The 19,248-nt window shown below is 41.2% G+C and overlaps 1 protein-coding gene across 2 annotated transcripts in view; it reads left to right on the top strand.

Moving 5' to 3' along the window:
* The window catches only part of LOC131471907 (tumor necrosis factor receptor superfamily member 11B-like), a 60,786-nt gene that overhangs the window by 38,588 nt on the left and 2,950 nt on the right, over window positions 1–19,248 (top strand). Inside the window, exons 1-4 of one of the 2 annotated variants that reach the window (XM_058648707.1) lie at window positions 2,760–2,903; window positions 10,795–11,022; window positions 12,411–12,555; window positions 16,413–16,622. In XM_058648707.1, coding sequence (XP_058504690.1) covers window positions 2,889–2,903; window positions 10,795–11,022; window positions 12,411–12,555; window positions 16,413–16,622 — 598 coding nt within the window. In that variant the 5' untranslated portion in view covers window positions 2,760–2,888. Of the gene's footprint in view, window positions 1–2,759; window positions 2,904–10,794; window positions 11,023–12,410; window positions 12,556–16,412; window positions 16,623–19,248 lie in introns of those variants that run through there. The other variant, XM_058648708.1, reaches the window with a different exon arrangement.

Here is a 19,248-nt window from a genome sequence, read left to right as displayed (position 1 = left end):
AGGAATTATTTATCACACGTTTCATGTTTACGTTTGGAACTACTGTGACCAGGCTAAGTCCAAGTAAACACTGGGGTAAAGTGTTTAGTCTGAGGTGGCAAGACTTATATACATTTTGGCAGACTAAATTAGAAAGGAGCTAAATTGTTGACAGGCCAGAAGGACATTAGGTAATTCAACAATAAGTTTTATTTTGACTTAAATCCATGTGTGTGTGTGTGTGTACTTGCATATTTTGTTACTTCTCTAGGACCTTTTCTGGCAAAAACACTGACCTTGTCAGGACCAGTAGTCCTCATGGATACTAAAACCTGCTCCTGGCAGAGCTTCATTTTTGAGAAACTGATTAAGTTTAGGGCTATGATTTGAATAGTTACAATAGTTATGGTAGGAGGTCAGGGGTCAGTTAAGAGTCAAACAGTCTAGTTATGTGTTGTGTGTGTGTGTGTGTGTGTGTGTGTGTGTATATATACACATAAAGGTCGTATTGCAGATGCAGCTGGTTCAACTCTTTTCACCCACATTTACCCCGCTTGTATGCTACAGACCTCACCACCATCTTACGCGTCAGGAAGGTTTGTCGTACATAAATTTGAATGCGTGTGTTTAACTGGCTGTGTGTATGTGGACGTCCAGCGTCTCTTCCACCATTGTTGTGGTACACCCTGACCTCGATGCTGATGTGTGTGTGTGTGTGTGTGTGTGTGTGTGTGTGTTTCTGTACTTTTGCATTTGCGCCTGTGTTTTTTCAGTCATCCTGTGGTCAGTTGTGACCTCACCACTAAGATTTCCCTCGCATGCCTCAGAGACCTGTGGGTGTGCGAGTGTGTATTTTCTCTGATGACGTTGAGACCCCGTGTTTCTACATCAGCAGCGCTGTGACATTCTGCTCACGCCTCTGTGAGCCGCTACAGAAAAGACAAATGGAAAAGCAGATTTATTTTGAGGATGTTTGATGTCAGAGGGTTTTGTATCAGCATCATGTGCTCACATCATAGCGTAGGAGTGCGGCTGGTATCTGTTACGTATTTTGACCTCTATGATCTCAATTCTGTGGGCTGTATTTTATTGCATTTTATCGTGCAGGTTTTCCCTTTTGAGACCTTAATGAAAGTTTCTTGAATCTCTTGCATGGCACGTAATATTTTTGGATACACAGTTGAAGCCAATCCAGGTCATTGTGTGTGTGTATAGGATTGAAAAGAATAGAGAGCAATCAACAACAAGGACATGTTACTTATTCAATTCAATTCAATTTAATTTAATTCAATTCAATTGTATTTGTATAGTGCCAAATCACAACATACGTTATCTCAAGGCAGTTGAGATAGATAAAGAGAGAACCAGACTCAAACATGTGCGGACATCTGCCCCGACCGGTTGGGGTGAAAGGAAAAATGGGGGGACTGTGGAGAGGTGGGGGAGAGACAGAGAGAGACCAGGAGCAGATATCTAACAGTTGTGTCAAGTTAACAGTTGTGCATGAACTTATGTCAGTAATTATATTCTTGGCAGTTTCAAGTGACTCCATTTTCCAGCTTTTAGGCCTCTCTGGTAATGAGCCAATCCCTGGAACTGGGAGGGGGAAAAAGTCACTCCACCGACCTTTTAATCTCAATTTATTGTCAAAATAACTACATTTAGGCTGTATTCAGTTCTTTAAAGAACTGAATGTTATCCATACAGATTATTTAGTTTACTGTACGTCCGGCTTATGTGTTGGCTCAAGGCTAATGTGATGGCTCTTTGTGTGAAACATCTTCGCCTATGGCAGTGAAGGACTGTGGGACCACTTCCATATGTGAATGTGCGTATCTTATCTTGTATCTTGAATGATTAAAGGAAGGAAAAACATAGAAAGATGAAGATATTTATAAAACATAAATGACCATGTTTTAATAAAATATGATGAAAACCACCTGGAAAAAAAACACACAAATGTATAATTATGATGCCAAATCTGGGGCATCTCAAGGACAGAGCTTCCTCGTAGGCTCTCTCAGCATTGTGGGCCTGCACCGTAGAGGAACTGCGATGGCTCATAACTTAAAGATAGACAATATTCCGGTCTTTGAATTCTTGGATCCAAAGTTCTTCTCAGACACAGAATTTTCCATGTTCCCTCCTTGGTGGCAGTTCAAAGAAGCAGAACCAATCTCATTAAATGACTTTGGCTGGTCCGAGTAAACAACTGCCACTCACGGTATTTACATGCTGTCAAAACATTTATGCTGGGAAAGGCTTCTTTAGTCACACTTGCTAAAGAAACTTTGACACGCCGAGTGTAATACAGGGGTTGTCACATAAAACCCACATATTTGCACAGTAGAATTTACATATGGAAATAGTTATGTTGGATTTCCAGTTGACTAAAATATCACTCTCACTGTGACATGCTGTTTTTTTTTTGTTTTTTTTCATACAGGACAATCGTTATTTCTTGTATGTCTTAATAAGAATGTGCCCATGCCACGTGACAGAGCAGATCATATGTGTTCCTCTAAGATAGAGCGAATTTATTACATTTATAATGAATTCATAAAAAGTGATTTGATGAAAGAATAAAGCCTCTATTTCTGGTGATCAGCTGGTGCTACTTCTGTCTCATTTGAGGTTCTTTTTTTTTTTTTTTGCGTAATCATCTCCAGGATGAAACAATTTATTTTTAGGAGTGAGAAGAGAGGGAGGCAGACAGAGCGAGGTGGGTGGGCACGTTTTCTCTCTCTCTCCCTCTCTCTCTCACACACACACACACACACGCGCGCGCTCTCTCTCTCTCTCTCTCCCTCTCCCTCTCTCTCTCAGTATGTGTGTGCACTGTATAAGTACAGATCTGTCACCCCGCTGTTCACTTTTACGCAGGGGAGATAGCGAGATCCAATCCGGCCATGAAACTGATAGTGGTGAGTAAACGCGGGCGTCTGCGGCTCCTCTTCTCTTCACCACTGATATTTTCATTCAGGGAATTCTCTCAAGCAGGTCGTTGCTGTCGCTGGGGAATTATTGCGAGACGTTGATTCTGACTGAGATACAGTGTTTGTTGTTGGGCTTGTTGTCCCTGAACAGCTGATTTAACATGGATTTCATTTGAGTTACAGTGTCAGTCATCATCAGTCTGCAGCAATGAGTGTGTGTGTGTGTGTGTGGTGTGTCAGCGGTCAGTTCTTAAGGAAAATAAAGTGTCGCTTTAAGTGCATATGGATCGTTATGACGGTTAAAGTATCTGTTTTACACATGGCTTGTTTGGATAAGAGACAAAAACACACTACACACACTTTTTAGCTACACTATTTGTGTCGTAAATTTGCATAACATTTCCATGCCTACTTGCAGGTAGGCATTCCTCTGAAACAGGTGATTATTATTGTTTTATTATTATTGTTATAATTTTGTTATGTAATCATTTGAATTTGTTCATGTGATTTTTTTTGGCTATTTGCTGCTCACAGCTAAATGCCCAGTCAATGGCACATGGTGTTTGCAGAGGATGCATTGTGAGCGCTTCCATTCAGCAGCCCTGCAAACACAAGCTTGCTGAGGCTGACGTGATTCAGCTTTAATTAATGATTTGTCTCGCCGTTAAGTGACTTAATGCCTCAGGGTGTTCACGTCCACCTTCTGTAGTTTGCAGTGCAAATTGCAGCATGCCATTGTTTACTCTGTTTCAAATGTCAATTCAGTCTTTGGAAAAGGACTCGATCTGTGTTTATATAGCCGGCTTATGTTTGTTTTGAGGATGAATGGATGGAGCTCTGCTCTGGGCCTTTTTTTTTTTATTAACACACACTATCTGCAAAATTAGACCACAAAAAAAAAAAATAGATTAAAATCAATGAATCAAAGTTTACTTTGGGTCGCATGTCATTGCTTACACTAGTGTGTGTTTGTTTGAAATGGATGAAACTTTACACTCCCAGAATAATGTCGTATTGGTGTGTTATTGTAGGTCTGACTTCACAATGCTTCTCCAGGGTAATTATTTCCTTTGGTGCTTCGCTGTATGGCGTGTGTTGCATATGCTCACATACAGAAACGTGAGAGGGCACGAGACTGTTTGGGCGTTCGATGTGTTGGTGAAACATAAATAAATGATATGTATACGTGTGTCTATTCCCTCTACCTGGCTATAACCAAACATTCTGTTGCCACACTTGTGTTCTGACGTCATGTCCCAGCGCTCAACCTTGTTCATTTAGACAGTCGTGCCAGACAAGAATGCCTTCAGCCAACTAATGAGTCAGGTAACCAACCACTCAGTCAGTCGAGACTGTCAACATCTAGACAACAATTCAGTCTGCATCCCTCTGGATCCCTGTGTGCCTGTTTTTCTGCTTGTCAGACTCGCAGTCGCTCAGTCCTCCTGTAAGGAATTCTCTGTTAAAGGGACACTCAGCTTTTCTGCGTCCAGACAGTTTGTTTTGGCTCAGTGGTCCAGTGGAGAACGCACCTCATACACCTGTGTGCTTTTCCTGTTTCCCTGCATGATCGTCATGTGGTTGCCGTCCTTTTTTTCCCAGGACGATGGCAGTGGAATAGACATGGTAGTTGTTAATAATACCTATCATTGCCTGTACCTTTGTGTTTCAGTTGACACGTGTTTAACTTCTCTTTTTGTTTCGCCAGCCAAACAAATCCTGCATGCAACCCACGGTATATTCCACCCACTAATCTTCATGTAGCCAGACAAACACACACACACACACATTTTGTATTATCTATTATCTCTTTATCCACACGCTTCCACTCCTACTCCTACTGTTGTAGCCGTTGACATCAGTCACTTACTTCCCTAAACCCAGCACCAGGTTCACACGCAGACAAGGTGAGGCTGCAAAGAGGTCACCATGCAGGCCTGCAAACTCACCTCATGATGAGGACTGGAGAAGGGGGGGGACTGGAGAAAGGGGGGGGGGGGTGACTGGAGAAAGGGGGCTGGGAGATGCACAGATGGTGTGTTAAGGTACAGGATCAACATGTTCTAAACAAACACGTACAAACGTTTATTGAGAGAGCTCTGGAAGTTGCTCCCGCTCGCCTTACTTCCCCTTTTTCTATCAACTGTACTGATAGCAGAAGTGTGAGTGGGCGTGTGTGTGTGGCTTAGTTGTGGTGAACTCATTGGTCTGGTGTTTCCATGTGTGTGTGTGTGTGTGTGTGTGTGTGTGTGAGGGTAGGGCTGTGGGATTAATAGACACAAAGAGCAGCAAGACAAGAGACAACATACAGCTGTTGTATTAATGCTGTGGTCGCACACACACACACGGCCTCTCATAGTTTCTTTATCACACTATTGTATGAGGGATATTAAAAGCACCGTGATGGATGTGATGGAAATGTCTCTTCATCAGTGAGACACACAGTATATCAAGGGGGGGGGGGGTGATTTAGTTGGCTTGAGGCACAATATACATCTGAGGAGTTTGGGGTAAAAAAAAAGGCAAAGGGCAAAAGTTCTACTACAGAAATGATTCATTTTTGGAAATGTTTTCTTATTTTCTTATGTTTAAAACAATTTCCATAGCCTGCCTAAGTTTCACGCTATGTCAGCTGGAATTGGCACCAACGGCCCTGCGACCCTCATGTGCAGGCTAGACTATTATTTAGTATAATATTTACTGGTTGTACTCACGACACAAGTTGATTTGTTTCTCCATTTATTTCACTTCTACTGAATCACTGAACATGAGATAACTTTCTTCTTTTTTGATAACTAATTGATTATTCATTTTGTTTATTATAAGTGTACTGAAATTTAGTTTATTCTACTTTTGGCTTCTCCCTTTTGGGGTCACCACAGCGGATCATCTGCCTCCTTGGTGCTTTCTCCGCGTGTCCTTAAATGTACTTTAATCTCTTATAAAAGACAGATAAGATCACAAATAGGCAGTTGAATCCTGAGTCAACCATTCTCATTTGCACTAATGGTTTATCTATTATTAGTCTCTATCTATAATCTATAATCTATAATCTAATCTATAATTAGTCTCTAAGTGACATCACACACACATCTATAATTAAGTAAGTAAACAGAAGTAATTTCATTTGTGCAGAGATTCACGTCGGTTTTGCAATTAACTGACTTTTAGATCATTGCGCAATTATGTTGACATTGAACAATTTTTAAGAAAAAGTTTAAACATGAATATTTTGAGCTGCAAATTCATCATCAGAATATAACATGGATGTGGCATAATGGGATGGGTGTGTGAGTGGAGGGAACACACACACACACACACACACACACACACACACACATACACATACACACACACTGCCAAAGTTGGAATCCCCCCTCAGACCACCTGCGCTCTACAGTTAACTGAAGCCATGTGCCTGGTGGATAAGTTGGTTCAGTGTGGTTAGGTCCCTTTTTGTCATGTCTCTTCTCCTCATGTCATGTTGACCTCAGGCTAGCAAAACTCTTCTTTTTCTTTCTTTAATTTCAGGGTGCATCCATTGCAACCCTGAACCCTAACTTTATCTGTTGGATGGTAGTTAAATACTATCCGGATCATTTATTCCGGATGACCCACTGCCACTGAATTACATCGAGTTGTGCTCTTTTTGACTTTTGCCCTTCCTAAACATTTGGTAAACAAATTCAACTGTTTCCCTTTTGTAATGCATAAAAATAAATCACAACGTACTTGACAAAGATAGAAAAAAAATTATATTATTAATCCCTGCTCCACATGGCCATTGCTTTTTTTTCTGCACAGCTTCTGTACTGTCAGTGCAAAACATCAAGTATATAATGCCTTTTAGTTCCTGTACATGTTGGATAATTGATTCAAGAGACACTGTTTTCTTTACAGGCTCAAACATAAAGTACATTTTAAGACGACTTCTGTCAGTTGTGTGAACGCAAGTCGGTTCTGCCACAGCCCCTGTCGTGCAGCCTTCCAATGCACTTGAGTCCATGTCTACAAAACTAAGTCATTATAGATTACTGCATTTATTTTGACAACTGACACCACCTATAAAAACAAAAATCCTCCTCCTAAGTCCCATAAACCTTGTCTAACCAAACAACTGGTATTATTGTAGAAATTAAAACCATGTGTTGCTGCACAAAGTGTATTTATATTTGAACAGGGAGCATCTCACTGCCAGTAAACATCTGACTGGATGTCTCACTGTGTCTCACTTGTATGTTGCATGTTGTGGCAAGTGTGGTCCATCTCCGCAATCATGCGTGGCCTTGTGTAGCACGCCGCGCTCCGGAATATCTGGAATACACGTGTGCTGTTGAAGAAGATTAGCATGTGTTAAATAACAGACATTTCCTCCACACAAACACGCATTTGCGTCTCAGTTTGGCTCAAATGGGATTTACTGGCATAAGCAAACTGTGTCAGATGAAGATGATTGGGCTAGTTGTAAATATATAGGGATTTTATTTTTACCATTATTTATCTGGGAAAGGGCAACTCCAGTTTTTCTTCGACTTACAGTCATTTACATGGCAGGTGCGGTGCCTTGCTCGAGGATATCTTCAAAGTGGTGGCTTAGGGAAAGTAAGACTCATTACCTTCCATCCATGCTTTTCTTGTCAACTAGCGGTGCTGCATTCAGGAAATGACTCTCACGAGCTTCGCTCTGATGATGCTCACATTATAATTATGGCTGTCAGTGGCCTCTATCTGCTGTGTAATTTGGGTTTCCAGCGGTCGTCCCTGATGTCGTCAGATGGCAGCTTCTAAGGCGACAACGAGGGTGAAAAGTTCAACATCTCCTCCAGTTGCAAGGAGATTTTCCCAATAAGTTAAAAAGTTGACAGTTTTTATCATCTTCTGTAGAAACGTGTGGTTGTGCCTGAAGTTTGACATGACCAGATAATAAATAAATCAAACATTTATATGGAAGAAAAATGTGTGTAAATGTCACATAATTGTGGATTGAAAGTCTAGCTTGTCTTGATCTTGACTGCAAATCAGACATCTGCCAAAAACTTGATTGTTTTGGTTAAAAATGTATTGATTCTCACTAGAAGGGACACAAATATCTCTAATTACAAGCTTGGTGATGACTTTTGTTTTATTTTAGCACAACGGTACATTTAACATTGCGTGGACAGGTGTAATTGTGCATGAAACCATTAAAGTCCCAGAATAACAAATAGCAAATGTTGTGCACTGGAGTCATAATGTCTGAAGGTGGTGTGACAAACCGTTGAAACATTATTGTGTTTAATTGTTTGGAAGATATTTCTCAGTTATTTCAAACTATTGCGTTTTACTTACTTCTGAGCGCTGTGCTGTGTGAAGGAAAACCCGACCACTTCCACTTGTCCTCAGGCTCAATGGCTCTGAAAAGAGGAGGATTCATTTTTTGCCAATAAATGCATCCTGACTCAAATGAACCAAACCCAGATTCTAAGAAAAACCCCACAAAAACAAACAAACATGTGACCATGTGTCACTTCGTCCACATTTTACTCCATCCTCCAAATGTTCCTGAAAGGATTGGATGTGGTCTCATGGCTTAATAGTTTGTACATACACTTCTTCATTTGAATAGCAAGACTGTGATTATGGGTTTGATGCCCGCTGGGGCCACCCATGCTACAAACAAACATATGCAGTCAATGTACTGCAAAGCAAGTCGCTGTAGATGAAAGCCACCAAATGTTGTGCTCAGAGGTCGATAGGTTTTGCCGGGAAAAGAGCTGCGCTCGCGAGGCTATTTAAAGCTTCGGTTTCTGTCGTGGTGTGTAAAAGCCATTCATCTATTTTTGGTACCTTTTCTAATGACATCTGTTGAAAAATGAAATAGAAATAGAACAATTCAAAAAGAATGTGTTCTATTTGCGCACGCGTGCAGTGTTGTGTTGTCATGTAATTTAACATTACGTAGCTGTACATGACTTTATATTATTTATACGTCGAGCAACTTTTACTCCTTTTGCTTTACTTTTTACAACTTTATACAAGAGTGTGTGTGTGTGTGTGTGTGTGTGTTGTGCTTCATTTCAGGCTGATAATTCTTGATATCTGGTCAAAATAAGAGTACATTTTTATTGCAGCAGGAAGACATGTAGGCTCAGATCGCATCACTCTCAGCAGAATATATTATATGGGATATAAGAAATGATGAGTACATGTTTAAACTCCCTATTGGACCCCTCAGATGGCTGCTGGGTGGTGCTGGGTAAGGGAAGGCGGTGGCACATGGAATGACAGGCAGAGAGAGATACTATACTATACTAATATACTATTTATATAGTGCATATCTAGTCTTGGGCACACATCTGTCATACCCATACAGCCATCAGGAGCAATTTGGGATTAAGTGCCTTGCCCAGGACATCGTCCTTTGACTAGTGGAGCTGGGAGTCAAAGGCACAACCCTCTGGTGAAAGATGACCCATTCTATCTATTCAGTGGTACTGTTGTATAGGCTCTCGGTGCTACAGTGACTGTCTAAAGTGTCTCACAGGCTGGATTTAAACCCTAGAGAAGTTTCTAAGGCCAAATATTTTATATAGTGATGAAAAATGTGGAATTTCACATATAAATCCATGCAAACTGATTTTGTTGTATTGCACACAACCAGGCGCATGCTGTGTGAGGAAGAGTTTTGTGGCTCCGAGTTTTGTACTTTAATGGAAATGGGATGAGGACGCATACATGTACACACAAACAGGAAGGAGATCAATCGAGTGTAAAGCTGTAGAACAGCGTGGGGTAATAGTGTTTTGTATTGTGGTGGTGAACGGGAGGGAAGCCCAGTGACCTCCTACAGTTCAGGAGCGTAGACCACAGAGAACGCGGGGCCAGCGCTGACGGAGACGATGACTGGATATCGAGAATGGCATACAAACACAGTCATCTGTGTATACATACATGAATGTTTTGTACATTCAACACAAGGACAGCCTATTGTCGGTTTGTCCATGGAGCCACTGGCTGTGGACTGTCAGGATGGAAGGAGCCTGGTGTGTGACATCTGTTCTGCATGTGTCCTCGCCCCCAGCTGCATGGCTGCATGTCAGCCTCGCTCACCACCTGATATCTTGAAATGTTACATTTGGCCAAACGCTTGGGTTCTTGCTAAGCCGATGATACATGGGACTATTTTGGAGGAGACTGCCACCCACTGTCCAAAATGTCCATATGGATTGGTTTCTTTTAGGCAGGAAACAGATAGGGGTGTGGTATGTTCTTGATCTGGGGCGTTATTAAAATGCTTTACACCACCTTTGAGTTGTGTCAGCTACAATGCAGTCTATAGTGCAGAGCTGCTGACACGTGTAGGAGATCATTGGTCAGAAGTCAGAGAAGAACAGGCTGCACAATTCATGTCTAAAATCCTGTGTCATACACTTCTGATTTTCATTTTCTGTGTGCAGAATTTGAGTACAACTGCAACATCTGAATTAATTTAAAGTTTTGGGAAAATGTCCGAAGTGCATGAAAATACTTTTGAACCTTTCTTTGACATACAATTATGCTCACAGTGGATTGGTGGTGATGTAAGGTAATATAAACAGCTGATGTTGTCTGTAGCAACATTAAACATGCACTGTTATTATTGTTTGAAAACTTGGCTCTGAGGAATTCATTATTGTCCATGAACCTGCTGCCCTCTCTGCTGATTTCCTGAACTGCACTCAGAAAAAAAAATCATTTTAGCATGATGTGTCCACCAGGAGCTGCAACGTCACACGTCTGAACTTTCACTCAATTCTTATTTAGAGGAAGTTTGAGTTACCATGTGTTTGTGACATACACAATATGCCTTTAATTGGAGATTTTGTAACTGCTGTTGACTCAGTGCTTCTCTCTCTTCCAGCTCTTCACAGCTTCTCTTTCGTGGGCCTTCCAGCATCAGGCCGCACCTCCAAAGTACCAACACCGCGACCCTGTGACATCTGACTTCCTCCTGTGTGACCAGTGTCCTCCTGGCACAGCTGTGAAACAACACTGCACCGCTGACATAGCCACAGAGTGCCAGCCCTGCCCTGAGAGGCATTTTGCTGAGAACTGGCACTGGGGGGACTCATGCCAGTACTGCACCTCGGTATGTGTGAGATCAATATCATATGACATTACATCTATCCATCTTCCACCACTTTAGTCTCCACATGAGGGTTGCAGGGTGTGCTGGTGCTAATCCCAGCTGACATAGAGCGAAAGGTGGGGTACACTTTGGACAGGACGCTCGTCCATCCCAGGGCCACATATAAAGACAACCATCCACTCTCACACTCACACCTACAGTAACACACCCGGATAATTCATCAGAGCTTAAGGTAACATGTATGGCTGCCAGTGGCCTCTATGTATCTCATAGATGAAATACTGGCTTCACTGAATACAAAGGTGCGGCCAGTGTTTTCTCAAAATAAATTGTTTACATTTTAGTTTGGTTTTTGGTTTGGTTTTGGGTCTGTTGCACCACCCACCGCCAACCGACCAACATGTAGTACTTCAATACACAGGATGCCAGCCGAGGGACCACAGAAATACTAAACAATACCAAACACGAAAAGCCTCACTACCCCTCTCAAACAGGTCTCAACCTGAGAAGAATAAGAAAAAGTCTTCTCTCTCATATACTTTGTCAGTGGTTATTTAACAAATGCATTGTTTTAATCCATTTGTTTATACTGGTGGCTTTGTTGTCTCCTCTCATCACGTTGATATTTTCTTTGCTACTGCGTCTCTGCTGCTCCTGCACACACTTTCTCTGCCCGATGCTGGTATTCTAAAATCAATCAAATATGTTCAAAATTAAAACAATAAAACAGATGGTGGGACATTTATGTTTGTGCATGTATTTGAGCATCAACACAGTGTAAAGGTTGCTGGTGTACATATTTTACATATATCACCTTTAATACATCCAAAACATCTCATTTTCAGTTGTGTCCTTGTGTCTTATGACACCCACTTTCTTATATTGGAGTGAAACATCCTCTGTGGTTCTTCTGTTCTATTTTCCTCAGACGCTGTTTATTTACATTTTACAACATCTTTTTCTTTTCTTTTCTTTCCTTTTTTTGACCAGTGTTTCCACTTCAATTGTTGTTACCAAAAGTAAAGTCTAAAAAAAAAATGTGGGAAAGTGATCTTCCCACAGAGTACATGTGATTTCCTCTTTGCCACTGGTCAAATTATGCAATATATGGTCAGCTCTATGTTATATAATGTTATGTCCTCCTTTTATTCATTTTATTATTGACCTATTCTGATACCTGAGTATGCTGTCAACATTCTTTAGTCATCTTAATGGCGACAGCTTTTGAAGAAGCACCAAAAAAAAACTCTTTCCCTCTTACAAAACCCTTTTAATATTTCCACGACAATATCTCGTCTTTGTTCTTGTGTAAATGCAGCAGCAGCAGCCCTCAGTGGCAGTAGTTCTGCAGTGTGTAACAGTGCCCCCTTTGTGTCTCTTGTGTTCAGGTGTGCAAGGAGAAGCAGTTGGTGAGGCAGCATTGCAACAGCACACATGACCAACTGTGTGAATGTGCTCCAGGATTCCACCTAGTGGTGGAATTCTGCATCGCACACAGCACCTGTCCACTTGGCGCCGGAGTGACAGCTTTAGGTAAGAGCCAGATTACCATCAAACCAGTCATGAGGTGCACTTATTCTGGTGGATTGCCTTAATTTTACATTTTTCAATGTAAATATAAGACATGTGTGGGTTCTCTGCTGATGCAGACAGCATACTGCATTGATCACTAAGTAAAAATTAATAACAGAAATGACTTAAAATGGAGGAAACACTGGTGCAGTTCAGTAGATAGAAGTCCACCTTTTAAATGTAAAAAATACCACATAAATTACAATACACCATATTGGATGTGTGGGAACCTAAATTTGGGTATTTTGTCTATCCTTGCATTTTATCAGTCACTTCACCCTTCTACAGTCTCACATCATTTAAATTTCAAATATGTTGTAAAGCTGGTACGTCAGAAAGAAACTAGTGCCGAGACAGAGACACATCATTTCCAGATTACACCTTCACATGATGCCCTCTTGTCTCTTTCATCTTCCTTTTGTCATATGTGAAGATCTGTTTCACTGGCTCTTTTTCAACTCTGACTCATTTTCGGATACGAAGAAACAAACCCTATCTGCCTGTCTTCCTGCCTGTTAATTCACCTTTTTCACCAGGCAGAGACGCAGACATGTGAGACGTAGGTGGAGAAGGTGAAGTAGCTTATGGTCTGTAGCCAGCAGGCCGTTCAATTACTTTCCTCATCTTCCTCTTCCCATCACCATCCTTCATTTAGCGAAGACATTGTGTGCATATACACTAGAAGGAGAAGAAATGATGGCGAGACTTTGAGGGTTCATGTTAAAGGCATTTTTTGTGTTTGCTTGCTTTGTTTTGTTTGCATATCAACGGCCTTCTTTGCATGCAAGGGGCAGCATTGCTTAAAGCATCGTAGTGTGGCGTACTTTCTACTCCACATTCTGTAGACCTTATACATTATTTGAATGTGGAAGTAACTAAGAGCCCGACTTCCTGTTCACGTGTAGCACTGCAGGTATCTCTTTCCATCACGTACTGTATTTTTGAACGGAGAGAGTCTGCTTTCTTGATAATGTTGTGCAAACTCTCGATAACAAGTCGAAATGACAGGTCAGTTCCCCATTCGTGTGGGAGGACATCACAATGGTAGAGGAGGATATTTTTCATCATATTGCACTGTCGCTCGGTGTGGACGGTTGAATGAAAAAATTAAATGGCATCATGAATTAATAAAAGTCGACAACACAACCCAGTTTTAACGACACAACTATCAACGGTTACTTTAGCCACCAGCTCACACCATCAACAACACTTAATCATAATGAGATGCTTTACCGGCTTCTCATAGCGTAGCCACTTCTCTGGATACCTGGTTTGTTTATTTTCAACTCAATGAACTGACATAGGGACGCTGCGGTGGCTTTGTCATATTTATGGCTTTAAGCCACAACGCGTTTCCTTATTCCTCTGAGGGGAATAAAAGTTTGTATGACGTTTTGCATCCACATCCCCGTCTCATTTTCGGTTTATGATCAAAACGTTCCCGTTCCATTAAAGCCTTTCTCTTAAACCTACTGCTGTTATAACAACCCCTGACTGCACACATGATATCCGTTTTACAGAGGCGATAATATCCGTCAGGGTTGTTACTATACTATACTTTGCTGTAGTTTATTGTGCAGGTTGAACGCCTCATATACTACCTTTATATACTACTACTATAACTATACTGACCAGGAATGCCAAACCGGATGTCTACGAAAAACAGAAACATAGATGTGTTTCAGTTTGGACATTTCCAATTATAAAATAAGATGTAACCCATTAATTCACAATAATATGTGGTCAGACCTGCCTGAGTTCTGACTGAGAAAAAATTAATATCAAAAATATTAATGGGTTCTGCAAAGATGTGTAATAGGTGTTGGCTTTAAGTTGTTAATTCTGTTTAAAGAGATGACTACCTCCCGCGACCCTCTGGCAGAGGATAAAGCGGTAGATGATGACTGACTGACTGAGATGACTACCTGAGATGTCACTTGTTCTTCAGAAATCGTTACGCATATTTTAAGTAAAGAGGAAACTTGAGAGACATAGATCATCAATTTGTTTTGTCTCAGTAAATGTCACAACCCTTTCCCTGCATTTGTGAAGCTGTGCTTCCTCTTACCCCGGGTGTTTTGACAATGAGAGAGACGCTCCCGTCAGCACTCAGTTATTATAATAAACCTTTGATGCACCCTCACAATACAGCAACACATCCCATATACGCTAATTATTAAACCACGGCACCACAGAGGAGGATGTTAACATGGTGCGTCTGTGATCTAATTTTTCGTGCAAATTCTCTCCTTGGGTGCGTCATGACATTGTGGGCAACGCAGAGACAGACTGATGCTGAACTTAAACATTCCAGCGAACAGAATCCGATATGTCTGCTGGAACCACAGCACAAACTGGCTCCGACTGAATCCAGCCGCTGCACAGATGAAATAACATTTTCCGTGGATGCTGGTTATCATTGGACCCCTGTAGCGGTGACACTGGTCAAAGATGACACAGTGTTTTCCACTACGTTCAAGGATCCACGATCTGACTGAAAGCCTTGTGAATTGTAGGGGATTCCCCTTTTTGAAATTGTTGGATTTATTATGTAATCCTTGAATTGTGGTTTGAACCTTGAAACCACAGGATGTTACAAAACCCATGGTTGTACAGTCTTCCAGCAACACATGCGTTGAATGACTGCATTCCTTTATCTCGTGATGTGGTTGTTCTAAGGTTAGATTCTTGATATTGCTAAATTCAAGTTGTTTTTTTTAATGATTGACTGCATTACTTTTTTGGGTCAAAAGTATTGTAACATAGTGAAGAATACATTCTTATATTCCCCAAATGTGCCATGTAATTTCATTGAATAGAGCATTTTTGTTATATATATATTTAATATTTATTGAACCGGGTCAGCAGGAATGAGGTTGGAAAGGGAGACAATGCACAGATGGTGGAATAAAAACTATCCTCAAACTAAAGAAAACACTCACAAACCTCCACCAGTGTTACTCAGTTTACCAATACAATCAAAAGCATTATTTGAACATGGACGATTCATGAAGGTATCATTGGATCACTACAAAATTCTCATCCATAACATACACCCCAAGAACATTTCATCCAAATGTGTTTTTAACTTTTTGAATGATTCTGCTACATACAGCTTTTTATCATATAGATTTTTAGGCTACATTGCAAACTTCAGCCAGTTGATTTTGCAGGGGCAGGAAATTCTAAGAAAAAAGAAGAATCAACATGAAACTACTGCATATGCGTCGGTGACACGTTCTCACAGTGTACATCCTCATTGTCGCAGGAAACATTATCAGAAGGTGGTTTCGGGTTATAAATGCTGACTGTTGAAATGTTTTCAAGAAAGAATGCACTGTGCCGGAGAGCGGGAAACAGTCAAAGGTTAAATCTGATGTAGCACATCCTCCCTCAGCGTTTTCACTTCAACACATGAGAGATTCAAAATAAAATGAGGACGTGATTCACGCCATGATGTAGGGTTAACATCGTCATGATTTGGATTACTTTCCTGCCAGACATTCTGACAATGTCGTAATAGTAACAGTCATAGTACACATGCAGTGTGGTTTGAAAAGAAGCTAATAGAAACCAAGAAGGTCCTATGGCGAGTTTGGGCAATGTGAGTCATTCTCAGAGTCATACAGTCATCTATCTATCATTCTGACACGTTGCAAAACAGATGCATGTCATGTTCACACACTGGAAAATGCTGAAATGTCAAAATGATTAAACTTTTGACATTTTAAGAAAAAAAAAATGTATCTTGAAAAGATTTTTCCATTTGTGTTTTAATTCACAAAATGAATAAACTACCCTGTGTGTATCTCCTCCAGGTACTCCAGTGAGTGACACTGTTTGTGAGCAGTGTCCCCCCGGTCATTTCTCCGCCGGCAGCTCGGCCACGGAGCCGTGTCAGCCCCACAGAAACTGCTCCGACTTTGGCCTGAAGACACTGAGGTGGGGCACGTCCACTTCAGATAGTCTCTGTCAGGAGAGGACAGCAACACTGGAGTGTTCACAGCATCACACATTATGCCACACTGGTGAGAACACACTATACTTTACTACAACAACTCAGTGCTTGTAAGGCTCAGTCTGTAATAGACACTGCATGGAAGGTTTGAGGACAAAAGCAAGCTGGAGTCAGGGTAGCGAGACACACACTCACTCACATATGATAATGATTTTGAGTAGACCTCAATTGTCAACAACTTCAAATCAGTTAGAAGTGAATTAGTTTAGATGTGTGGTCATTTTCATTCTTGGAGGAAGGGGATTTCCTCGGTCAGGTTTGTTGTCCAAATTCCATTCTTTTCCAAATTCTTGCGTGCCTGAAACCCCAAAGCAAGAGAGGAAAGCCAGAGTGGCTCTGAGTGAACGTGGTGTTTATAGCACTACTGTCATAATGACCCAGGATGGATCAATTACCCCTTTAACTGTCATATCCTCAGACTGCAACAACAGAGGAAATTGAGTCAAGCAGAAATGAGAGAACACACAGGCCGCTTTCTTTGTTACTCTGACTTTAACTATGAAACATGCTGGCAATTAATCTTGGACGAGAAGCCTCAGATATGACACTGAATACTCAGGGTCTGGTCTGAAGAAGCCAGAGTCACTGGAGAACACATGTATAGACGCCGGCACACTCATGCATAGTGCACACCATACTTAGAACTAGATTTCCGCAATTCCGTGCCGAAATTTCGAGTGTGCCTGCAGTTCTTGCGGCATGTGTCTTCGCGTGCAGGACTTGTGCTGGTAAAGGATTGAGTGGTATTTTGGTGGAATCACCCTTTGAAAGAGAATAACTCATAAACCCCTCCCACTCCCTGATGCCCCCTCCCCCTTCCGAACACCTGCGTTATAAAATCTAAAAATGTGGATTGAACCTTTAAAAGCATTTAGACAGAGTGGTATTTTGGTGGACTCACCCTTTAAAAACACCAAGTTTTAGAGGAGATAACAAGACGGATCAGAGAGGACTCAGACGCAGAGGCCTTTGAATTGTCTTTATTGGCACTCGTAAACAATTCTCAAGGCAGGTCCTCTTTACTGAGGAAAAACAAAAGCGTGGCTATGAAAACCTATAACAAATTGCGAGCGCAACGCTCTACAAGAGAAACGTTGTGGAACTATAAACGCGGAACAAAAAAATCACTCCGAAGAGGAAACATACTCGGACTAAGGTTATCATGTAAAACTTAAACAGAAAACTCTCCAAACGGAGGAAAACACGGCTCTAAACACTTCAAAACAAAAGCTAACTCAAAAGCACAATCCTAATGATTGGCGATCCTTAACCAACTAAGAATGAGATAAAAAACAAAACGCAATCTAAATGATTGGATCTAACTAATAAAAGGTAAGTCACAAGCCTAGTGATTGGAGTTCCTAAAAGGCTGTGAAAATTAACAAACAAAAAATCTCTCCCAAGGAGGAAAACAAAAGCTATAAATCTTAACTAAGGTATCAGCTAACAGGCTATGATAAGAAAACTTACAAAATAAAGCATCGCTCACCAAGAGGATCAAAAACTTGAGGATTCTGGGGCTGTGACGAGGCGCTATGGGGATCAGGCATGGACGAAAACACACTGGCACTGAAACAGGGGAACAGGGAGTTTTTATAGTCCACATGGCTTAATTGTCAGCAGGTGTGTGTAATCAGGGCCGGCAGAGGAGGGGGCGGGGCAAACTGCTGGAGTGACAGGAGAGAGGGAGAGAGAGAGATTCACAATCCCCTCTGTTTCCCATTCTCACAGAGACAACAGCATGTTTTAAAGTTGTCATATCTCAAGAACGGTTGATGATAGAGATAAAATTTTTGGTTTGTGAGCGCCAGGAGGCTTTCAGCAGCTCCCATCTCAAAATTCGTGACAAACGGGAGTGAATTGACAGAGAAATCACAGTTTTAAAATCACCCTCATCTTGATTTTCCACAACTCCAAAGCAGACATTTTAACATGGGAGTGAATTGAGACTGTGACCAGAGTTCTCTGTGCTTTGAGGTGATTTTAAGAAAAACTACAAGTCATATGAACATGACAAACACACACAGGGTTAGACGACAACCATGGCAACATTTTGATGTAAAAATTGTCTCTGTAGGTTGGAAATTGTGGGCAGGAGAAGAGTTTGTTTAGAAGTTTTTCTGATTATTTTGCTGGATCTTGCTAGAGTGTGTCACTCTAGCTCACACCTAACGACCACACACACACCCATTATAAAATCAGAAAGCTTTGAAAAAAAGTACAAAACTTAAACTGCGATAGTTCAAAAACCGTAACATGTATCAAAATGTCGACTTAGGTCAGAAAAGTCCCAAGTCTTGTGACCCGTTTAAACTTCCAACCACGTTTCTACGTTAAAGTATGACGACACTGTGATGCTCCAAAGCGGGCTTGGTTTTTTTCGGTCTCCCATCCACTTCAATGTTAATTTTTGTTCAGTTTTTTGTAAATATTATCCCAATGGTTATATGAAAATCTTAGAAAAGTCATAGCACACCATTCCCGGTCAAGGCGCACATTTTGATATAACTTGTGTTGGGGGTTTCTCAAAGATGCAGGAGGAGTAGCGTGCCGAAATAACGGGAGGGCGCGAGAATAAAAAGCAGAATAAACGCGCACGATTACAAGAGATGCCTTGCAGCTGCAGGCACTAATAA

The sequence above is a fragment of the Solea solea genome, chromosome 13 (genome assembly GCF_958295425.1).
Source record: "Solea solea chromosome 13, fSolSol10.1, whole genome shotgun sequence".
Classification (NCBI taxonomy): Eukaryota; Metazoa; Chordata; class Actinopteri; order Pleuronectiformes; family Soleidae; genus Solea; species Solea solea.
The sequence above is the reverse complement of the archived record's forward strand: the minus strand, read 5'-3'. Positions and strand labels throughout refer to the sequence as shown.